Source organism: Portunus trituberculatus, chromosome 19 (assembly GCF_017591435.1).
Source record: "Portunus trituberculatus isolate SZX2019 chromosome 19, ASM1759143v1, whole genome shotgun sequence".
Taxonomy (NCBI): domain Eukaryota; kingdom Metazoa; phylum Arthropoda; class Malacostraca; order Decapoda; family Portunidae; genus Portunus; species Portunus trituberculatus.
Window position 1 is genome coordinate 6,894,093 of NC_059273.1, and position 25,528 is coordinate 6,919,620.

Sequence of the window (25,528 nt, forward strand, 5' to 3'; positions counted from 1 at the left end):
TATGATTCCTATGAAAAGCAGTATTCAACTACTTTTTGGGTAATTTGTTCATTATTTAAGTGACTTTGAGCGACATTTTGCCATTAGTGAAGTCTGAAGTAGTAACAGACGTATTGGCAACTCTATCAAACCAAAACATTGCGGCTTGACGGGATTGTTACCTGGACCGGTGGACGGCTGTTGACTGGTGTTGTGTGCCACAGTGACACTTGGAGACATCACCACTTGGGTACAGGGCGTGACAGCAACTGGCCAATAAAACCAGCAGGTACCACAGATGCACTTGTAATGTAAGCCAAGCAGACGAGAGGCGCTGTTACCACCGTGGCTCACAATACAGCCCGATGCTGGCCCACACTGTGCCATCACGATCACGCTGCCTGCTGAGACCGTGACGTGAGTAATGGTTCCCACTGTGGTTCTGGTCACGCTCCCTGTGTGCTGTCACACGTCTGGTTCGCTCTGCCTCTCTGTTCTCGCCCCATCATTTCTCATATCAACACCAGTGGAAGTCTCTCTCTCTCTCTCTCTCTCTCTCTCTCTCTCTCTCTCTCTCTCTCTCTCTCTCTCTCAATTTTCTGCTAATATACTATATGCTAGTTGTATGTGCCATATATCAGTGATAGATAAATGGAAAGTGTTTTTATAATCATTTGCCTCCTTTTACATGATCCCTTTGTGGTCTTTTCTTTGAATTGTCCATGTCTTCATAGGACAAACAGCAAAGGAAGATTGAATCTTAGGTGGAGCAGAGCAGGACTATGTTCACACTGATTGCTCTCGCTCCAGTCAGAATATCTTTTGAATTAATCGAGAATGGGGTGAGATCACCAGTGTGAATGCACCTGTTGAAGTGTGTGTAACAATATTGGACTGGACTGTGAGTGAAGCAATAATAGGAATCAAGCCTAAGCATGCAATGTAAGAGGCAAGGGAGACTATACCTCATTGTAGAGGCAGAGTCATGTGCTGAGAGTTTTATATCTTCATTATGCAGATGTCCATTTCTCAAACACAAATGTATCTAACATTTTTTTTTTTTCAGCATTTCCTATAATGTTGCCAAGGCTGCTGTCCATCCATGCCTCCAGACAAATATTCCTGGGAGGGAAGGGTGTCGGGCAGCCTAGCACGAGGAAATGTTGCCACCTTCTGCCTAGTCCTTATGGTGTGACATTGCACAGGTTCAGCAGCACCGGGTAAGGTCCAATGAGTCATGGGAAGGAATTTCAGTATTTGTTCAGAATAATCATTAATTTACGTACTTCTATTTTCATGACATGTCTCACTGGCTAGAGCTTCCCATGCTGAGTAGTTGGACACATACATACACTGTGTAGTGTAGTGGTTAGCATACTCAGCTCACAACCAAGAGAGCCTGGGTTTGACTTTTGGGCATGGCAAATCAAATGGGCAAGCCTCTTAATGTGTAGCCCCTGTTCCCCTAGCAGTAAATAGGTACAGGATGTAACTTGAGGCATTGTGGCCTCACAGTCCCGGTGTGTGGAGTGTGGTGTGCTCTCAGTTCTAGCCAAAGATCGTTCAGTATGATCTCTGAGCTCTTTCCATAGGGGAAGGACTAGCTAGGTGACCATGGTGAAATACACACACACACACACACACACACATAGACTGATATTGTCTCAGTGCAGTTCCCCCAGATTTCATGTTGCCAATGCACAGTATGGGGGGGGGAGGTTCCACTCATACATTCTTTTAGATAGGGTGAAATTGAAAGCTTTTCATCTTATCAATTCCTCTCTTCTACTGACTTTCTTCTGTCTCTTTCTCATCACTACAATGTCACATCTCTTGTTATTTTCTACCATCATTTTCATGCCAACTGCTCTTCAGATCCTTTTGACTGTATGCCTCTCCTACTGTGACCTCACTGCTCCAGACTTTCTCACAACCATATTTTGTCCACCTCGCTGATGCAAGAGTTAACCAGTATTCCCAATCATTCATCCCCTTCTCTGGTAAGCTCTGAAATTCCGCTCACTTCATAAGTTACTAACTCAGTGCACAGTTTTAAACTAATTTTTTGTTTGTGTTTGAAAAAATGAAAATGTATCAAGCATTTGTCTCACCTTTCATATCCTCCAGCATTAAAGACCCCAGCCTAAGAAGGTTACATCTGTACAAGCGAGTGTTTGCAATTTCTCTCTTTGGGGGAACACTTTTTGCTGCCTGGTATCTTAAGAAGCAGAAAGGAGTGAAGCTCAAGACACTACTGGAGGACTTCACAAGGCTTCCAGTTGATGATTCACTCTTTGGCTCTCCAGTTTCATTATACAGGTAAAATATTGGATTTTTTTCTTTAAGTTCCATGTTTATATTTTGCTTTTTTCTGTGTATGAAAAAAAAATCTTTTGTTTAAGATATCTGTAGTACAAGTAAATATCACTTACTGTTATAGGGAAAGAGTGAATATTGTTGAATTTTTTGATGAAATAAAACCTGAATAAAAAAGTAAATGTAAGAGATGAACAATAAGATATCACGGCTGTATGAAAATGTAAATTGTGAGTGACAGAGGTAAAGAGTTGACAAATAATAGGTTACTGTTAGAGAGTTCTAGAGTTCAATAAGTTAAGGTAAGTTACTTTACCTTTCTTTCTTGCTGGAAGTTTGTCTACATTTAGCCTTTTCTTAAAAAGTATGACCATTATAATCCCTTAAACTACTTTCATATTTCTTTAGTTTTCTGCCTATGTTGAGTTTTTAATCTATCTTCAAGAGTAAGATTCTTAACCATCTATCATTTCATAACCTTATATCTGAATGCCAGTATGCTTTCTCTCAAGGCTGCTCTACTAATGGTCTTCTGGGTTTTTGTCATCCTCTCTGTGAAAATTAATGAAAACATGAAGATAAGGGAAGCTGGAACAAAAGCCAACTGGCCAATACAAGGCACTGTTTAGAGTATGGATAATGTAATGGTGATAAGGTATGTACTTTGAATCTAATATTAATGCTTTTATTCCTCATTTGAATTTTGTTGCAGGCACAAAGGATACATTTTTCCTGGTCAGCTGGTGATGTCAGGCGTGTTCAAAGAATTACCTGATTTCCAGTTCAAGCAAGAGGACGTTCTGGTCGCCAGTTATCCCAAAGCAGGTATCAATGGTCATATTTTATCAATTGTAAAACAGCTCCTGCAAATACACATACTTAAACCAGGAGCTTCCATAAATACACATACATAAGTATTGTATGAATGTTAGTCTCCTGCAGAGTATAGGATCAGTTTTCAGATCTATAAAGTAAGTTCTCTGCAGTGAAAATTTCTGCTTATGATGTTACTGCAGTAATGGGATTATAGTGGGCACTTCAGCCAATCAATTAGGTAATTTCACTTAGCAATATTGACCTTGTTCTTCTGTTCTGTTTAATTTACATCAGTAATGTAAATTAAAGTTAGCATGTAATACTTTATGATTTGGCACTAGTTTTCAGAATAATTTTGAAGTTGTTTTTTTTTTTTCAAAGGTCTATTGTGATATGGAAATAACACTAGTGGTGGTTAATGTGTGTTATGTAGGAAATGCATCTTTCAACACTATAAAAAGTATCTTCTATGAATACTAAAGATAGATATTGAAATGGGTCAAGGCAAGGCTATGCAATATGTGTTTCTGACTGCTAATAATTTATTAAATATTAAATAGTAGGTGACTAAAGACACCCACCATTTGTATGCAGAGAAATATCTATCTAGCAGTACATCATTTCATTAGTTAGTTTTAATATAGACTATTATTGTTCTCAGGCACAACATGGGTACAGGAAATTGTGTACATGCTAACACACGGCTGCCAGAAGACTAATGAAAGTTCAGAAATTTTGGAGACAAGATTTCCCTACCTTGAATATCCTTATCCAGGAATTAAATCTCTTGTTCTGAAAAAGGAAAAGAGATTTATCAAAACTCACTTGCCAATCAGTCTCTTACCCACCTCTTTTGAAAACAGCGGTGCCAAGGTACGGATTCACTGCCAAGATTACATCATGTGGCAGTCTTCAGGAAAAAGTAATAAATAACTGGTACTTTATCACTATAGCATCATCTTTCTGATGCTTGACAATTGTGAAATATATCTATCATACACATGCAGCGTACAGAAGAGAGTTATGGAGTATATGAAGTAGTGGCTTTTACTTATTCAATAGTAAAGTAATGTTGTGGAAATAGAATACTTTGTGAATTGCATTATGAAATTTTTATTATTTAAATTCCCTCTGCTATTTCTATTTCTCCTTTACTTTCAGTTAATTTACATTGCCAGGAATCCTCGAGACACAGCGATATCATACTTTTACTTCATGCAGCTTCTGACTCAGTGTGACTACCAGGGAACACTCTCCAGCTTCATTGACATGTTCCTTTCAGATAGAGGTATGTGCCTTAATAGAGAAGTCTTAGTATTTGTTGCTTCCTTATAGGTAGCGTGGTGCCTTCTTGTTTATATTCCTGTTTATATTCCACAGCAATGTACAGTCCATATTTTGGTCATATCCTGGGATATTGGGAAGCTCGACACAATCCCAACATTCTCTTTGTCACCTATGAGGAGCTTCATCAGAACCCACACAAGATTATTAGAAAAATAGCAGAGTTCCTCAGTGTAAGTATATCTGAAAGAAAACCAATCAGATATTTTGTAGAGAGTTGTAATAAATTATCAGAGTAGTGAAGAAAATACATTAGTGTATTTGTTTTGTAGGCGATGCATTTGCTTTTATTCTATTTTTTTCTTTTGGTCAGTTGTCCTCTTACATAAGAAAAAAGAATTTATTTTTAGTGTGTTCCAGATTGATGTGAGTGATGCCGAAGTGAACCATGTGGCAAAAAGCACATCCTTCATACACATGGCAGCAAATCCTAGTGTTAACTACGAGCACTGGAAAGATTTTGGATTTGCTTTCAAAGACAAGGGTACATTTCTTCGTAAAGGTATGAACGCTAATTGTATTTTGTGATTCTTAAAAAAGGAAAATCTTGCAATTGATGTAAGTTTTAGACATTTGTATGAAGGAGTGTCCACCTTATGTTTAGCAGTGAAGGGTACTAAAGGAGTGTCCACCTTATGTTGAGCAGTGAAGGGTACTAAAGGAGTGTCCATCATGTTTAGCAGTGAAGGGTACTAAAGGAGTGTCAATCTTACGTTTAGCAGTGAAGGGTACTAAAGGAGTGTCCATCATGTTTAGCAGTGAAGGGTACTAAAGGAGTGTCAATCTTACGTTTAGCAGTGAAGGGTACTAAAGGAGTGTCCATCATGATTAGCAGTGAAGGGTACTAAAGGAGTGTCAACCTTATGTTTAGCAATGTCCCTCTTTAGTGTGAAATATTTTTTGTAGTTTTGATATTTCATGAAAATTTTTTAAGATGCAGATTGTTTCCTTAGGTAAGATTGGAGATTGGCAGAGGCACCTGAGCAGCAGTCAAGTGGCAGCCTTTGAAGAGTGGGAAAACAAGCATTTGAAGGATTCAGACTTAAAATTTACATATGCAATTCCTGCTCAAAGTGATGCACAATGACTGCAGGTTAGTACAATGTCATGAAAAAAAGGTTGAATCTGTGTGATTGATTTATTTTTTCTTTAATAAGTTTCATAAAGAATTTGAGATGATATTCTTAGTTGATGTAAATTTAGTTTACCATCCCTTTTCATGCATTTCTTTTCAAAATGAACACATTCATACTTACTATACAGCAGTAAGTACTTCAGGAAATATTCACCACTGTGTGATGCTCTTTAAATTTTTTCAGTATTACTCTTTCAAAATCTCTTCATTGTCATCATTTTTCTCTAGAGGACAACCATGAACTATATATATATATATATATATATATATATATATATATATATATATATATATATATATATATATATATATATATATATATATATATATATATTATTTATTTATTTTTATTTTTTATTTTTTTTATTTATTTATTTTTTTTTTTTCTAACACTAAACAGATAGATCAATGTTGGTCCATTTACTACCAGCAGTGTACTGTGAAACACAGCCTAGCCTAATAGAATTTTGTGGTGATCTGACATGATCAAAGTTGAGTGTTGGTGTTAAATACTAAATGTTTCCTGGTACCTGGGCCCTGGTTTCTGAGCTGCTTCAGGGTGTGGGGAAAATAATGAGTCAATATATCAACTCGCAGGAACAATATGGTAAGGTTGGCACTGATAGTAACCCAATGAAAGTCAGTATTGCTTTATTATGTAATGGATTCTAGAAATTTTGGATTGCACCACATATAGGTATCTCAGAAGGAATGAACACAACACATCTTGAATTATTATTTGAGTGGACTTGCATCTATTACATAAGTTTTCAAATAGCAAGGAATATGAAATTTAGCACAGATGCAGCAGAAATCTCTTATCTATCTCATACACATCACAGTGCAGAGTTGACACACAGCATGAGGTTAACAGGTTGCTTCAATAGTGTCGCTCAGCATCTCTTTGTTGATAACAGTAATTATGTATCACACCCACTGGTCAAGCAAAGCATGGCTGGGAATGCCCTACTGCAACTACATTTTCAACTTGATTATGCATTGTACATACATACACAGGAACAAAACCATTTACTTAATTTTTAGTTTCTCTTATATTTTCATGGTAAGTTATTATTTTTGTAACTGTTCATGGAAGTTGTTTCCTTTGTAAAGAGTGGCTCCTGAGAGAAAGCAGAACACAGGAATCATAATTATCATATAACCATGTCATTGCAAGAAATCACATTGAATATGTATACTATATTTTTTTGTAAATGCTTTATAATCTAATGTACACATGTATTATATATTATTAAGTAACTTCTGGTCTTGTGATCATGTTACTAAAAGACAATACTTGCTTCCTTGTTTAGAAATCTGCTTCTCAGGTAACACACTTCCTACATACGTACATGCATAAGTGGTACAGTATCTCTATATATTTCCAGTTCAAAGGAAAGTGGACATGTGTAATTACTTAAACAGATAAACGCTGGAGTGATTGTACAGAGTAGGAGACAGGAAGATGACAAGGAGTCATGGGTGACACAAAGACCCAATTGAACACCTGGAGATACCATACCATACATGTTTTTAAGATGAAGTGACACCAAAACAAACAAACAATACAGAAAAGTACAAGTAGATGATACACCCATTCATAGGTACTGTTTTTGTTTGTACATCTAGAGGCAGTGAGGAAAGGCCTTGGGTGTGGTAAACAAAAATGAAGATTCAAGATTACTGGTTTTCATTGTCTGTAAGACAAACTACCTAGCAATTTAATTTTAGAAGAGAGCAAGGCATTGATAAGTTTGAGATACTTTTTTTACCATTCAACTCAGGTTTAATTACATAGACTTGTTAATTTACCTAAGTCTTGATATGAATTACCCCCTCTTGTGGCAGAAACTCAATAGAGTCACAGACATTGCCATGTACAACACCAGGATGAGTATTTTCACTTGTCTCATGAGTTGTGTGGCTGCCATCATATAGAGTATACAGAAGGGGAGAACACTAAGTACATTTCATGGAGAGGAGTATCATGTTGCTTGTCAAAGTGTTCACTTAGTCAAAAACTCTTCAATTCTGCCACAACCGATCCAAGTAAATATATTATTGAAATTTTTATTTAAAAATTATATTAGGATGAATATGTTATGTACTGATTACGTAGCTTATGTAATTCACATTTTAAAAGAAAAAACAACTTGAACATCACACCACTATGGTTCCCTGTGAAGTGATGAATCTTATTCCACATGCCAGTACACCTGTACAGGTCACCTGCCATCATTACCATTGCAATACTTCAAATAAAATTTTACCTGTGGCTTGGGCATGGATTCAAGGGATGTGTATATAATTAACTAGTCATATGATTCTCTGTTGTCATGATCAAGGAGTCCAATTATGCTCCTTGAAATGCAATTTTCTCAAGTTTATATTCTTAACTACTCACAGTAGTTGCTATTATGTATTATTGTGTATTATTAATATTATTATTATTATATTATTACTACTACTACTACTATTGTTATTGTCATTATAATTAAGACCATCATTATATCATTTTCTTATCATTATTGCTTTTAGAGCTACGAATGAGCTCTAGAAATGATGCAGATCACAAGTGGATATAATTATGTATATGTAATCTATAGTACAGATATATGTATACTGTATTAATTTGATGTCACTAAGTTATATGTTTACATATGCTTAGTTCCAAAACTCAAGATGCTTGCTTCAGCGAGGGAAGCTGTCACAATGCTTGCTTTGCCTTGTCATTTTAAAATCAAGCTCATGTATCTCCACAAGGAGCAGGAGTGCTTTGAGTGGTAATGCTATAGTTCCTCACCACTACACACTAATTCCGCTGATACTAATGCACAGCTGCTATTCTTTATTCTTTCCACCTTACTCACCCACTGCTTCATTGCTAAACTTTTGCTCTTTCTTTCCAAGGGTTTCTATTCAAGTTTGAGGACTATATTGAAATTGCAAGTGTGTGTGAACATGGTCACAGAAACAAGTGCAACACAGATCCCAATGACAATAGTGCATTGACACATGGCACACTGACTCAGAACAATTACCAATTGCTCTTGCTGTGCCGCCACGATCTCTATCTTCACTAATTGTAATTACTGATATTTTTCTGTCCCACAGGCATGATCATTACCAGTTTGTTTGCACTAGAAACAGTCCAGGAACTTTATGATCACATCTTGCAGAAAGGATAGACCTCATAGTCTTACACATCAAATTTCACTATTAAACATTCCGGCAATGGTGAAGACTCAATTTTGTTGCAAAATTAAAACTATCTAATAGCTATCTATATATGTAAGTAGGTAAGAGAGAGAGAGAGAGAGAGAGAGAGAGAGAGAGAGAGAGAGAGAGAGAGAGAGAGAGAGAGAGAGAGAGAGAGAGAGAGAGAGAGAGAGAGAGAGAGAGCACTAAATGCAAGAACAAAATGGCACTTACTGTCATGATTCACTTTGGGTAATTTTGAAATATTACTTGTGTGTTGCTCGTCATATTTAGTCAAGAATATAAAACAAGCACATCATTAAGGAGTACATACAGGCACTTTTGTATATAAAAATTAAAGGAGGGTTTGGAAAAAACGTTCTGAGATATGTAGCAAGGGACATGATGACAGTGCTAACACCATCAGCTATTCAGACTTGCATTTTACAGTAACTTTTGTGTGTGTGTGTGTGTGTGTGTGTGTGTGTGTGTGTGTGTGTGTGTGTGTGTGTGTGTGTGTGTAATAAGTAGAATTTAATGTGAGTAAATACTTTTGAGTACATGTTGAGGGATGTCCACACTGGCATCAGCAATGGTGAAAGATGTACACATAGTGTCACCATTAATAATGCCCCAAACAACAACATCAAGAATTTTCATTATGGACTTTCAGATGCCAGTCCTTACTTTAAAAATTATTTAATGGAGTCCTAAATCCTGTTTACATTATTGAGTAATTGGTTATATTTTATAATAGTACCAAAACTTCAGAAATTATACATGGGAAGTTCAATAGCATTTGAAATGTGGTGGTAATTGTAGAAGTACAAAACAGGTTAAATGAAGTACAGTATAGATCATTAGCTACAGTGGTGAGTTCCTACTTACCCTTCCACTTCACATAATTGTCTACCTATTGCATGAAAAGAAAGAGTTTATTGACAATGAAATATGGATACTGAGACATTGTGACTCTAATTGTCTTGTATTACATTTAGTAGAATTTGCACAAGACACCAAGAGGATTTTAAACATCAAAAAGAATAAGATTTTAAGACAAGCCAATTAGGATGAGTAGTGTTCACCTATGGTATATGACAGCTGTAGGAATATATTGAAAGAATAATGAGGAATGGATACTACGTACATACATAGCTCTGTCCTCTACACACATGCGCGCGTGCACACACACACATACACACACACACACACACACACAGTTAAGTACATAAGGTTGATAGGCAATGAGAGAAATTTAATTACAGTGAAATAAAACCTTATGAATTGAATCTAGTGGCCAAGGTGGTAATGAGTCTGTGTTTGCCTAACAAAGTGCAAAACACAATGCAATCTATTGGTGGAAGGATTTATGTATAATGTTCTCCATTTCAGGTCCTGCAGGTCATGCGGTGAACTGACGTCAAAATTATACTTATGTAAATAGCTGTTCAGTGAAGACAATGTATATTTACAATAAAAATATAAAACTTCTCATCTTTCAAATTTCAAGCTGTGGAATTAAGCAACATGCTGTATAAATTAATCAAAATCCCATCCCAAGGTAATATTACATTCAAATTATCCTTATAGTTAGCATATTATCACCAGAATTATTGTGCATTATTGTGGCAGGATATCTAGCAAGCCTCCATTCAAAACCTGAGTTAAAGAGAATCATAGCACACCATTTGCTGCCACCAAGAGGCAGTGAGAGCACCATCATACAAAATCTTAACCCTCTCACACATCAGTACGAATGCCCCATCTTCACTGCCACAAAAGAGTATCTCCCTTATGATACCAGCTAAGAAGCATCCATTCAAACAGGCCGTTTCCAAAATGAAAATGGCTACCTAATATTGAAAGTGACACATCTGCTACATAAAAATTCTAGCTTTCCTTAGTTTAAACATCAGTCAAAAGTGACAGATAGGATTCAAAGAAACATCCATCTCACAAGATGACAGCTGATGATGTGACAGCTGTGACTCAAGCAAGTCCTGATTAAAGGTCTTATGATGTGGCTATATAGGCAACAGCAGGTATTGAGTGACTGATTGAGTTGAGACACTCAATATCCACACCATCTCAAAAGCAAAGCCATAGCCACCCACCCACAACAAAGTCCGTTTTCAGTAAGATGGTGAGATTTCTCCACTGCCATTCCTCTGAGGTTCCATAAGAACCATGGACTTACATCACGTGGAAATATTCTGCAGACACACATCTGTGAGCTCCCACACATGATGCACATGAACACTGCAACTCAATGCCACCAGCGATGATGTATGAATTTTGACTTTCTCCAAATTTAACCAACAAAACAGGTTTGTTACAGAAAGCTTTAAAAATGCATATTATGAACAATGGGAATAAAAAGAACTTAAAACTCAATAGTTTTCCATAAATACAGTCAGATTATTATTTTGTGTATTACTTCAATATATATACACACTGTGGTGCATGAGAGGGCTAATACATAATTAGAATTTTTTTTTTCTTTTTTTTTTTTTTCAAGTATGAATCTATCACATTTATTCACACACACACACACACACCCCTTGAAATTTTTGGTAATTCATGCAGTAGTGTAAAAATAAATTTTATGACGGCTTAAAACATTTTTCAACATTGTTCTAATTATAAAACTATTTTAATAGTGTGATTAAAGAATAAAAATGACCAAATATGGGTGTACCAAACAATGTGGTAACCTGGGCCAAGATGCAAAACAGGCAGTGGCATGCCATCACTCAACCATGAAGCAATTACTAATGTTCCCCTTCTCACAATATACAAAATAATTGTGGCCTATAGTACTGTACATCGAGACATTACATTATTGTTAGTACTTTCTCCCAGCTTACTCAATAGAACTTCCAAGTCAATCTCACTTTCTATAAGCTAAGCACCTAAGTTACAACTCTGCAGTTATTTGTGTGCTTTCAATTTAATAAAATTAGTTCACTTTCTATATCTAGACGAAAAGAGATAAGAATTACAACTAACATTCTGATCTAAGGTTTCTTCACAAACACAAATCTTTTATTCTGTAGCTTCCACATATATCTTAATTCTCTTCACCAATTCACAAAATTTGTAGATAGAAATGCAAATTACTTCATCTCCGTTCACCTCTAATATGTTCAAAGTTCCTCATGCATACAACCTTCATATATGTATATGGGCATAATGAACATCCACACAGGTATCTCTCTCTCTCTCTCTCTCTCTCTCTCTCTCTCTCTCTCTCTCTCTCTCTCTCTCTCTCTCTCACATAACCCATTTCCCTGGTCCATGGTGGGACCATGCATGTGACTCTTTTTGTGACATATTATAGAGTAAATAACTAATATTCAAAGAACATCATAGATATGTCACTTATTGATAAAAGTAAAAAGATGTTTAAAATAACAAATAAAATAACAAGTAACTAAGAAGATTATCTCTTATGTTTAGTTAGAAATCTTTGCTGTTCTCTATTTTCTCAAGTCTCCAGAGCTGACACTAATTCCTTACATATTTCTTATAAATATGCACAAGCAAACACCTACATTTTCACTCTGAAATGGCAGTATTAACAATACACTGTTCCCTACCTTGGCATCACACACTACAGTACACTCCCAACATTCTTGGGCACCATCACTGCCCAAATGTGCATCAACAAATGGAAAATTAATGTTACCATTCTCAATCCTTTCGGTAAAAGTATACCTTAATGGAGCATTAATGGTTATAAAATTTAACAGTATAATTCATTGCATATTGTCCAGTCAAGACATTACCATCATGAGAATACTAGTTCCCTTCTATTGGCTTCTTCCCACACAATGCTGATCTTCATGATACCTGAGAATGACAAAGGTGAATTTCAACAACTAATGATAGTGACAAGAAGAACCATAGGAAGCTTCAATGAAATCTGTGACCATACTTATGCCACTCCCCTGAAACTTTAAGAGGTGCACTGATGCTGTATTACAGATAATATTTATCTTCATTTAGCAAAGTTATGGCCAAGACATGACATCTTGCTGATAATATAATGGCACTGTGCCAGCAGAACTCTTGTCCAGCAAAGATGTTCTCATGCCCTAAAGGCTGCAAGACCTAGTCACGTTCAACATTACCTATTTGTCTGTCTTCTTACGTCGTTTACTGAGGAGAGAATTATTGGCATGGTCTAGAGTTTTTATCTGCAATGTGTCGTAGTCAACTCGCATGGTGGCCAGGGAACGGGTCATCTCATCCTGAACCTCCTGCCATAAGTCTCCTTCCTCTCGCAGCACCTTGGAAGTGTACAGAGGGGTCTGAGGTACCTCTGTGTATTGCTGGGAAAAGAGGAAAGAAAAGCAATAATCATAATCATCATTAATGTTTCCATGAAGTGTGACCAAGCCATTAGAAGAGCACCATTTCACAATACACACAAAATATAGTGAATCAGACCAAGAAAAGCTAGAAGAGAAGGCTAATCTTAAACTGTGTACGTATGGAAGTTACACAAAAAAAAACTAATAATCAGTCAAATACTAAATATCCATTCAACAAATTACTATGAAAAATCTCTACCTGGAAAGTAAGAGATTTTACCAAATTTTGCATGGTTCTGAACCATCTGTGATCATCAATGTCTTCTGCAAACAATACAAATAACCTATAAAAAGTGAAATAAACACAGATACTCACAACAATCCACTTGTTCTTCATGATGTCAAAGATGGTGAAGCGCTCCTCAGGGTCAGTGCGCAGCATGCCCTTGATGAGATCCTTGGCTTCCTGGCTGACGCTGGCCCACTCTGGGTTGGGAAACGTGTACTGTCCCGTACGAATTCGCTTCTTCATGCCGGGAGATATTGCATGTCCATGATTACTGTAGAATGGAGGGAATCCACACAGCCTGAAAAACAAAACAGAATAATGGCTATTATCAGTAAACACAGAATAACAAATGGTCACACTTTAATCACTTACATTCAGAAATATATTACATCCCTTATCACACAATGTGCACAATTTTCTGGTTATATCTTTCAAGATTTGACTGAAAAATAATCATTGATAACATCAATATATTTTTGTTATTATGAATACTCACAAGATGTACATAATGACACCTAGAGACCAAATATCACAGCTCTTGTCATACTTTTCTGGGCCCAACACCTCAGGAGCTGTGGGAGACACTTTTTCAAATACTCTCACTAAAATAAGAACTTAGAGCACAATTTCATGAACACATACTTGAAACACCTTATGATTCAAATCAAATAACAATAAACTGTAATGTATGGCAACTTAACACCATTACTTGACCATGAACCACAGTTTTCTCTCCTTCACACAATGTTTTGATGAGCCTGTCACTCACCAACATAGTAGGGTGTGTAACAGGGAGTTTGCAGCGACTCCTTAGAAAATGTTTCCTTGGCAAATCCAAAGTCCGTCAGCTTTAATGTGGCATCATCATCTGCAAAGAGGGACTTAATGATTATAACAAGCAGACACAACTGAACAAGCCCACTAGAGGGCAAATTTTCATATGTAATGACAATAAACACTATAATGGTATCACAGAAACACTAAAATATATAAGATAATTTTTTTTTTTTACTCTGACTAGAGTTTGCTACCCAGCACCTCATCACTTCAATACAAGCTTACCATTTTAATATGACAAGAGCTGATTCTTCTCTCTTTGAAAAGAAACGACACTAAAGCAGACAGTGTATCATTAGAGTATTAGGCAGTAGATAATTGACATTTATCAGCAAAATTACCTGTGAATCATTATTTACAAGTTAGCTACTCTAGTACAGAAATATCATGTAAATCGCATTTTTAAAAAGTTAAGCAAGAAAAATTGCATCCTGAAAAATTACCAAAAACTAATAAACTTACATGGAGAGAATAGTGTCCTTAAAAAGATAATAACACAAATGAATGAATCAATAAATAAATTAATTAAAAAATAACATAAAAACAACTTACTCATAGTGGTGTAGAGCAAATTTTCTGGCTTGAGATCTCTGTGAGCGATGTTGAGTAAGTGGAGGTGCTGCACTGCCACACAGATCTCCCTCATGATGCATGCTGCCTCTCGCTCAGTGAAAGCACCATCAGCACGGTCCTGGATTCGCTGAAACAGTTCCCCACCTTCCATGCTGCATGTTTACCAACAACATGGGTATCAATATCATGGAAAAGATTACTTATCAGTAAATGTAAGAGTTGCACAATGGTTTTCAGAATAAACTAAAATAGTGATGCCTATACTGACAAGATATATACATACACTTCAAGAAGAGGTTCCATAATGAGGAATATTGTAATCTTTGTTTAATAGCAAACATCTTTGATTAGATAGACCAACACTAAATAACAAGTCTTGGCAAGAGCAACAGCATGAGAAGAGAGAAAATGTAAGTCATCATGAAAGAGGAAAACTACAAATCTAAATATCAACAACACTCGGCAATAGATAAATGAAATATAATCATGGGTGAAATAAGTTAATACAATATATGAAGCATTAAATAATCAACTTCTGGTTGTACATCCTAATGGACAGTCAAGGTGGTCAGGAAGGGAAGTGTCCTATCTAATCAGAGCTTGGCTACTCTGTTGACAAAGCTGTCCACCTTCACTACTGTCAATTAAACCTCATGAGCCACCACATGTTGACAAAGCATCAACATTTCCTTAGCTTGCATACAACTGAAAAAAAGTGACACTCACCATTCCATTACTACTAACAAACATTTCTGACTGTTGTAGACATTCTCATAAACATCAACTATTGCCACCACATGAGGACAGGTGGAGCCGCGGCAGTGGAGATCAACCTCTCTCCTCGATTTGTGGCTGTCTTTCAGCACCTGGAAATGGCACTCAGCATTCATCCATGTAGAAATGTGTTGGAAAGTGAAGGAAGGTGAAATCTAATCCAGAAGTTAGTTAACTAACAAAAGTATAGGTAGATGTAGGGTGGTACAAGTGAATGCAGGCTTGTTTGGGCCTTGACTCATTCAGACTGGATTCGTGGCTGATTTGGACCTTTCTTAACTGTTTCGCATAATGTGCAATCCTCTTCTATTTGGTTGTTTTCAAGTAAACATTGTGCTGAATTCTAAATGTGTTGTTCCGTGGAGCCTTCCTGCCAGCTGTATTTGAAAAAGACACACACGCTTGTAAGTATAGTCAAGCATTAACACTGACTAAATAAGTCAGCACTAAGGGCCTAATCAGTCACTAACTGGTCAAATGAGCCAAGGTTCAAATAAGCCAGCACTATACAAGTGAATGATCTGTGCATAGACACAATATTCTGTCATAACCACTGTGGCCTCAACATACATTTGCACAAAAATTTTGAGACAAATGGCAACCATATGTTAATAATGACTGGCTGGCACTGTGCACTCTCTTCTGTTTGTCCTTCTGACCTCATTGACATTTCATCCTGTAAACATTTGTATAGCAGGTGTAATACAGCTAACTGTCCTCACTTGACCCCTTCACTATCACAGTTGTCCTTCATCAGCACTGAGACAGACAAGTAGAGCAGTGGAAGGATGAATGTGGTCAACACAATCATATAAACACATGCTACTATATACAAACAGTATATATTTCAGGCATACATTTCAAAATCTTAAGTTTGGATCACCTTTTATTACCAAATCTAAACTAATCCAAAAAGCCTAAAAATGGCCCATTTTGTGAAGCCACACCAGCTCACCTTATACAGTAAAAGTCTGTTAATCCGAACATTGATCTTTTAAATTCCCCAATGATCCATTTTTTTTAAGGTGGAGTGAAAAAATAAATTCAAAATATATCCCTAATAAAATAACACAACAGTAATACAACCTAACAAAGCACCACAATGATTATTCAAATACCACAACACATTAAACTCCACCTCAACCTTCTACACAGATGTAAAGAAGTACAGTACTTAGTTACCTTCATTTCTTCAACGTAATTCCTGGCTACCAAATTAAGCCTAACCTGTATACTGTACCTCAGCATCCCAAAATAGCACAGGTGACTAATCCCTCAGTACACCAAACTCTATCACAACAAAGCAGCAGAGAGCACAGCAAGTACAGCATCACTAATGCCTTACAATTTCCGACAAAAGATTGCAATATAAAACTCACAATAATAGCACAGGTGACTAATTAAACCATTTTTCCTCAACTCTTTCAATACTGAGATGAATTTTTACCTTGATTTTTGGGAATGATTAAAGATTTTATTTACATCAGGAAGAATCTATGGAGGTCAAAATATTAATGGCAAGAGTCTTTACTATTCTAATCCCAACATTAATTTCTGAAGCTGTATAAAATCACCAAATAGTAACCAGAATGAATATGAAAACGCGTCCTGGTACTGAAGGGATTGAACAGTCGGGCAGTCAACACCAGCATTACCTTGAGGGCGTATTTCCTGCTGTCCTTCTTGTTAAAGCACTCCACCACCTTGCCGTTGATGCCAAGGCCGAGCACATTGCTGGAGATGGTGTAGTCCTCCACGATGGGATGCGTCTTGGTCTGCAGCACACACACTCCGGCTCTCGCCCTGTTGCCTCCCTCATCCACCTGGTCCACCATCATTGGTTCCTCCATCCTGGTGCTTTAGGGGGCGGTGGAGGGCAGCTTCAGGCGTCAAACATGTCCTGGGTGGAGGTGGACGAGGTGGCCGGTGGGAGGATCAACTCGAGTAAAAAAAAAAAGTGCCCAGGTGGGAGTATCGGGGTAAAATATTCTCCCCGAGGTGGTTCTGTACAAGGTGCCACGCTCCAGTTGGTGTGCGGAGGTGGATGAATGGTTCCCAGTGTGGCAGGGGGTGGTGAAGGCAGGGGATAAGTAGGCTGAGGCAGGTAAATAAACAGGTAAACCACAACAAACCCGCGCGGAGAACCGGAACCTCCACCCACCTCTTGTTTTCCAGGATGGATCGGTTCACTTCCTATCTATAAAGTGCCTCAGGGTTGTATCCTGTCTGTATAACAAGTCCAATATTCAGAACACGTCAGGCCTTTGTCTTGCCAAGTGCCGTTGGTAACTAAACATCGAATGACCTTCATATAATTTTTTTCCTGTTTAATATATAGACTACTATTTCAGAATTAAACAATATCAAGTTATAGTATTTAGGAGAGCAGTGTAATTTAGGTCGCCACCAATATCAAATATCACTCGCATAAATACAGGTTAAATAGAGTGAAGCCTTTTCCTGACTATTGGAGAGGGGGCGTTGCATAGGGAAATATTCATTGTCTAAAAATGATTTACTGAGTCACAAGAAATATTAGATTTAAACTATATTAGTAGAATAACCCTTAAAACAAATACCCCAATGCTAAAACCACAATAAAGGTGTGGAGGTAGTAACAGGTGTGCAGCAGGTGTAGAGTGAGACAACGCAACCAAACACACACTACCATTGAAGGGATAAAAACATCATATAAAATCAACTGAACAAAGAGAGAAAATAGAAAACAAATGTGATAGATAAGATAGTAAAACAGAAATACAAAGCCGTTGGAAAAGCATAATCGTTACTCACACTCCCTTCACTTACTTCTCGGTCCATTCATTCCCAAACACGGCAGTGGGAGTCACCGCTAATATTAATTAGACTTGGCACATACAGTGCTTAGTAAGGTAAGAGTGCATGTCAGATGTTTGAAATGTGCTGATATGTAATAAACCAATATTTATTACACGTGTTACGCTTAAAACAACACATATGTCACTGTCACAAAAAGACGTCATTCTTTTGCATTTCTTGGTTAGGTAAGCCGTGGCGCACAATATTTACTAACCGAGGCACATTTGTGATAAATGTTCCACTATATAGTCTACCTCAATCCCCGTACAACCTGCTGTAAGTCACGGTGGCATATTCATTGTACAGTCTTGTCAGTGTAACATATTGGAAGCTAAGCAGTATTAATTGTCTTTTTCATGCGTAAAATCAACAGCCACCCGTCTCGTAATGTAGTCATGTCTGTTTCTCGCCACTCGCAAAATGTTACAGTTTGCAAGAAGGGAGAAGAAGCATAAGAAGGTGTTGGGTCTCTTGAGAAACTATGTATCTCTTAATATTAAATTCTTTAGTACCATGACGCGTTTCCATATTCATTCTGCTTACTATTTGGTGATTTTATACAGCTTCAGAAACTCATCTGGGGGATTGAAATAGTGAAGACTGGCCATTAATCTTCTGTCCTCTATAGACCCTTCCTAATGTAAACAAAATGGTCTAATCGTACACAAATCTCAAGGTAAAAAATGCGTCCCAGTACTGAAGGGGTTAATCAAATCATTGAAGAGAAATATAAATCTGTAGAACAATCTTTTTATATTCTATATATTTGTTTATTTACTTATTTTATTTATTTATTTTTTTTTTTTTTATGTGTGTGTTTGTGATGGAAGTATGAACACTGTCCTTTTGACCCACTATGTTATGCTTCTAATCTCATCATTGTAACTCATATCGCCACTCAGATAGTACACACCACACACAAGTCCAAGGTGGTCCTACTCTGCTGCTTCACCACACCGACACACACACACACACACACACACACACACTCTCTCTCTCTCTCTCTCTCTCTCTCTCTACTATGCCAATTTCGAGAGAGAGAGAGAGACACACACACACACACACACACACACACACACACACACACACACACACACACACACACACACACACACACACACACACACACACAATCTCCACTATAAACAGTGTAAAGTATGACCTCCCAGTAACAAGTAAGTTATAATCTCTTGATAAGCATAATCTGGTTAGATAATACTGATAAAAGATGGGGTCACTTTTTGTACTGTGAAGGCTGCCTACTAGCAAACATGACAATGGCACTTATCACCCTAAGACTCCAGTATACTGTGTGTGTGTGGGAATAGACTGATGTAGCTGTGTTGTACTGTATCTATCGCTAGCTGAGGTGTATTTGACCTTTCTGTTGTGTGTTAGTGGCTAATTGGATAGTGAAATAGCGGCAGTGTTCATGAATCACTTACATATCATCATTAATCCCTTCAGTACTGGAATGCATTTTTATCATGAGTTTTGGATATGATTAGACAATTTCATTGACATTATTAAGGGTCTATGGAGGTCAGAAGATTAATGGTCAGTCTTCACTATTTCAATCCCCACATAAGTTTCTTAAGCTGTATAAAATCGCTTATATTAACCAGAGTGAAAATGGAGATGCATCATGGTATTAAAGGGATTAGCTAATTATCTTTTATGTGGCTGTCTGGAAGTGAGTGCTCATTTGGATAATTAAATAATAACATCCATATACTATCATTGATCTTATATTGTATGGCAGGGTGTAATAAAGCATGGTGTGGTATTAAAGGCTTATACTATGATGCCACACAAGCACTGGAACTCACGCCACCACCAACAGCTTGTCTACTTTGAGTACTGTTCATGTAGCAAGATTTATGAACAACGGTGGTCCAGTAATGTAGTGGTTAGTAACCTCAGCTCACAAATAAGAGATCTCTGTTTCAAAGTTCCAGTGAGGTAGAGACACTAGACTTGTGTTGCTGAATGTATGGAGTGCCTCCCTTGGACAATTTACACAAACACCAAGAAATTTACTCAAAAAGAGAATTAATTTGCCATATGATATTGTTTAGAGATAAGGTTTAGGACAAGATTAAAGTTCATACCCATTAAAGGCATTTTCCACTTGCATTTGCTATACACTGAGTGATTTGTAATACATTGGTGATGTGAAAAATAAACAAGTCTCAAGAGCTAAGAGCACCTTTTCTCCACAGAACTGGCAGAATGAGTGACACTGAAGAGCAGCGGGACAAAGTGACAGTGGTGGTGCTGGGAGACCTTGGTCACTCTCCACGGATGAATTACCACGCACTCTCTCTGTCCAAAGAGGGATATGAGGTGAACCTCATTGGGTTTGCTGGTTCAAAGCCACAGATTGAAGTATTAAATGATGAACATATTACTCTTACCTATATGAGACCTTTTCCAAATTCTGCACTGCCTAGATTTTTAGCCTTTGTTTTGAAAGTGTTATGGCAAGCAATCATACTATTCTTCACACTGGTGACGGCCCCAAGGAGTAAAAGTCTCCTGCTGCAGAACCCACCGGGGGTTCCAGCAATGCCTGTGTGTTGGTTTTATTGCCTTGTCAGCAGAACAAAATTCTTTGTGGACTGGCATAATTATGGGTATTCTATTCTAGCTCTTTCACTTAGGAAGAATCATCCTTTAGTATTTATTTACCGCATGACTGAAAAAATATTTGGAAAACTTGCTAGTGGAGGCCTTTGTGTGACCAAGGCAATGAAAATAGATCTTGCAGAAAACTGGGGCATCACAAAAGTGACAGTGCTGTACGACCGGCCGTCCGAGAGGTTTCATCCCATCACTAATGACGAGAAACACGATCTTCTCATGAAACTATCGTCAACATACCCGTGCTTCTCCAGCGACTCTCCAGACAAGACTGTCTTCACTGAGAGGTACGCCGACGGCAGAGTTGCCGAGTGTGAGGACCGGCCAGCACTGGTGGTGTCCTCCACCAGCTGGACAGAAGATGAAGACTTTTCTATTCTATTCTACGCGCTGCAAGACTATGAGCGTGTGCGGCAGGAGTTCCCCAGCCATTATCCTCCACTCATAGTTGCTGTCACTGGGAAAGGGCCCATGAAGTCTTACTACAGCTCTCTGATAGCAGAGCAGCAGTGGGCACACGTGGCTGTCATAACCCCATGGATGACGGCTGAGGACTACCCCAAACTCTTAGCCTCCGCTGACCTGGGTGTCTGTCTTCATTACTCATCCTCGGGTCTGGATCTGCCTATGAAGGTGGTGGACATGTTTGGAAGTGGCCTGCCTGTAGCAGCTATTAACTACCCTGCACTCCCTGAATTGGTGCATCACAATGAAAACGGACTAATATTCAAAACCAAACAAGAGCTTGCCAATCTCCTCCAAGACTGGTTCGAGGGTTTCCCAAGGAGACCGCAATAAAGGAGACTTACTATGACTTCTATAAGAATATAGACAAGTTCAGAGAGTTAAGTTGGCACTCCTGCTGGACCTGTAATGCCCTGCCACTGTTCAGCCACAAGGAAGCAATGACTCTGAAGGGCTAAGCAGAAGAATGGCTCCACATGAAATTGAGATTAATATGGAGAGAAAACCTTGATTAGGTCATTGTATTACTATCGCCACCTTTACTGTATTGGTTCTTCCAGCATAAACATCACATACAAAGTCAGCAAACCAATTTTCTAAGCAATGTAGTAGCTATGTGAAATTATTCAAAGGCAAATTTTGTGCTATTAATTATTTCACATATGAGAGAAAAAAGACAGGTTAGTTAATATATTTTTACACTTTTATAGTTTATCTAAAATCTTGCTAATGTCAGTCACTTATTTCATCATTGTTTTGCCATATTTATGATGAATAACACATCAATGAAGAAAAGGCTGAGAATACATTCCAGGCTAAACATTCTGCTATATATAGTCATGAACCTTAAAAATATAACCCTGTATTTACTTGGAGTCACCCTGGTGAACATGAATTAAAGTCGATATTCCTAACAGTGTTGTGTAAAGACATGGCATGGACAGCTTACCCTCAGTGCCTTCAATAGTTCATGCTGCTGAAGAGTATTTTCCTATGAATATTTGTTGTGCATGATGAAGTGTTGCTTGTATGCTATTTTTGTAGCAATGTAGATATGTTTGATATGTTGCATGTTCCTGTTAATATATATATATATATACATTATGCACCAACTTTTGTTTGTCCTTTGACACTAGTGGCACAACAGTCCAGGATGACCAGGACTCCCTCAGGCCCAGGCATCACACCTCCGCCTGATTGGAAAAAGAGACACTCGTTGCTGTGAGTGTTCTGCCTAGCCAATTCATCCACCTCCAGATCAGCATTGCAATGATTTCATGGTGCTCCTCAAGGGACATAACACCATAATGATACAAATTAATATGCTCACATATACTGTTTACTAATCTGGCTTTGCACACTAGCAGCCTCATAATCAGTAACATCATAAAGGCTGTGTAGTTTGTCAGTATGTTATTTAGCACAGCAGCTTGCACCATTACTTGCTGATTGCTTTACGTGACCTGGTGGAGCACACACACACACACACACACACACACACACACACACACACACACACACACACACACACACACGTAGGTACTTCAAAGTTCTTAGCAATGTATCTCTCCCCCCAAATAAGTGAATACTTAATAGGTAAATACATTAACACAACAAATAGAAAAGATTTATCACTAAGGTTTTATACAAATATCTATATTTTACTTTTATTGCTGCGATGGAACTGCTACAAAATCTAATACGTTTTCTAGTTCTTTTGTTGCTTTAACCCTAAATTATAAAACAGGCAAGCTACAACACGCTGCAGATCATTCTGTTCTCTAATATAGTACGTGTGATAAGTTTATCCCATGTCGTGTCTTTTATCTCGTGATGGAAAATTTGGCCTCACAGGATTCCTGCTTTTAAAGGACGTCAGTTTTATGTTGTAGGTGGAGTTCAAGGATTAGCGTGCCAGCCAGCCAGCAGTCGCCGCCACCGCCAGGAAGGACCAAGGCTCCTCCTCCTCCGCCACAGAATTCCGTGCGGCGTCTCTCAATTTTCCGATATCATTGACAACAATAGGCCACGTCTCAGACATCGCCCTAATCATATTAATCTTCATTCTGCCGCTGTTACGCACTCGGAATTTTATATTAATTTCGCAGCTTGACGCTTTGGAAAAATTCCGCTGCGTCGTGACTGTTTCAGACTGACAGGAAGGAGGGACCAGCGACCCCCTCACCCTTCCTCTCTCCACTCCCGCCCCCCTCGCTCACACCAAACTCATGGAGCCTTTATCATATATATATATATATATATATATATATATATATATATATATATATATATATATATATATATATATATATATATGTGTGTGTGTGTGTGTGTGTGTTTTACTGTTTTACTGTTTGTTGTGTGTGTGTGTGTGTGTGTGTGTGTGTGTGTGTGTGTGTGTGATTGTATCATCATAACGAGTAATTAATGCCAATGGATGCTTTCATATCAGTCACGTCCCAAAAATAATAATAGTAAATTAAACAGAAACAAATAAATAGAAGACAAGAAAAGATATTGGACAACCAGGTTTCGTTGGAAAGACATTTTACTCTAAACTTTTGGCACTGACATATACATCACAGCATTGTTCGGTCTCTGCTGGAAGGAAGAGAGGACGAGACTGGTTACAGCTAGGGAGCGCAAGAATAATTGGAGGTGAGGTGTGTGCCTGGCAAGTGGCGACTATACATACTACGTACAGCCTCTACAGGAGGCAAGTTCATCAGCCACGCCCTCACAGTCTCACAGAACAAGGTGCCAAGTCCTCACCACCAGACCACTTTGATATGACTTGAATAGTGCACTATTGACTTGTCTAGCTTTGTGTGATTATTGTGGAGTGGAATATACAGTGCGATGGAGGGCGAGGCAAGCAGCTTGTCAACCCAGGGACGCGCCCTGCGGCCTGTCCCTCGCACACAGCACAGATTGGCTGATACAACACGTGAGGCGCTTCGGGCAACGTGTTTCACTTGGTTATACACGTACGCGGAGCCTCCCCTTCAACGTGGGACCTCAGGCAAATACCGCCACTCTTACAATGCGAAATACTTTTTTGTAATGTTTTTTTTTTTTTTTCAACGTTATAGGATTACCACCACCACCGCCACCACTACCATCATGCACTCTTATTAGAGAAACACTTATTGTAACGTAATCTCCATCGAAGTAGTGCGTTTGTTATTTTTCAATACAAAGTAATGGAGGGTCCAGTAGTGAGAATGAAACAATTCCCACACAACCTTCCTCGTCTTGCAGCTACGATCATCCCTCTGCCAGTCACACATCAGCATGCGGGTGTGTGCTTGCTTTCTCCCGAGTTACCCTGCCAGTCAGTCTTGCTTTCCCCTTCAGTTACTCTGCCTTCCCTTGTCTTTGCTATCCTGCCTTCCACTGCTTTTGTTATCCTTTCCTCTTACTTCTATCTTCCTGCTTTCTCCTCTATCACCCTGTCCCTCTTCCTCCTTCCCCCTTGTCTCGACTATTCTGCTTTCCCCTACTTTACGTTATCCTTTCCTCTTGCTTCTGTCTTCCTGCTTTCCAATCCCTCTATCACCCTGTCCCTCCCCCTGCATTCGTTACCCTGCCATATGGAGCGTGAGGAATGGGACAAGCCAGCCACCCTACCCCTCCTTCCTCCACCCTCCCATCACACCCAAGTCATTTTCTCCCATTCTTCCCCATCCCCCGCCGGTCAGTCATGTGTTACTCATCATGTATCATTTATGTACGTACTTCTCCCATGTCATAAGGATTTGTTTCCATTATTACTATCCGTGTTTTCTCCCTCTTTAGATTTTTTATTTTCTTCTTTCTTGGCGAGTTGGTCTTGTTTATCTACTCATTGTTTTCTGTTTAAGGCATTTTTGTCTTTGGGTGACTAATCTATCCCGCGTTTTGTCTTTTTAGAGCTTCTAATTTGCAATCTTTCCTCTGAGTTATCATTGCTTTGTGATAATCCTGAGCAATTGATCTTTTCTCAGTGTTTTTACGTGTTCTGAA

At 38.2% G+C, this 25,528-nt stretch overlaps 3 protein-coding genes and 1 long non-coding RNA gene across 4 annotated transcripts in view; 2 read left to right on the plus strand and 2 right to left on the minus strand.

Annotated features, from left to right (window-relative positions):
- LOC123506391 (sulfotransferase 1 family member D1-like) lies at positions 1–11,343 on the plus strand. Its single transcript, XM_045258492.1, has 10 exons — positions 1–396; positions 1,046–1,199; positions 2,107–2,298; positions 3,008–3,120; positions 3,773–3,984; positions 4,273–4,399; positions 4,492–4,628; positions 4,816–4,957; positions 5,409–5,548; positions 10,181–11,343. The coding sequence occupies exons 2-9, from the start codon at positions 1,057–1,059 to the stop codon at positions 5,540–5,542; spliced, it is 1,200 nt and encodes a 399-aa protein (XP_045114427.1). The 5' UTR covers positions 1–396; positions 1,046–1,056; the 3' UTR covers positions 5,543–5,548; positions 10,181–11,343.
- Positions 6,225–17,943, minus strand: LOC123506392 (MAP kinase-activated protein kinase 2-like). The gene is made up of 7 exons (XM_045258493.1): positions 17,233–17,943; positions 15,530–15,669; positions 14,783–14,955; positions 14,163–14,261; positions 13,890–13,965; positions 13,481–13,691; positions 6,225–13,122 (listed from the first exon to the last, which is right to left on the minus strand). Exons 1-7 carry the CDS (start codon positions 17,425–17,427, stop codon positions 12,922–12,924), a joined length of 1,095 nt encoding a protein of 364 aa, XP_045114428.1. The 5' UTR covers positions 17,428–17,943; the 3' UTR covers positions 6,225–12,921.
- LOC123506393 overlaps positions 6,225–25,528 on the minus strand; it is a 24,650-nt gene continuing 5,346 nt past the window's right edge. The window contains exon 2 of the long non-coding RNA XR_006675421.1: positions 6,225–12,060. This is a non-coding gene — a long non-coding RNA (uncharacterized LOC123506393). The remainder of the gene's footprint in view (positions 12,061–25,528) is intronic.
- Positions 19,485–22,629, plus strand: LOC123506390 (chitobiosyldiphosphodolichol beta-mannosyltransferase-like). Its single transcript, XM_045258491.1, is given in 3 exon segments — positions 19,485–19,590; positions 20,638–21,827; positions 21,830–22,629. Coding segments are annotated over 2 exon segments (1,332 nt in total). The 5' UTR covers positions 19,485–19,590; positions 20,638–20,647; the 3' UTR covers positions 21,982–22,629.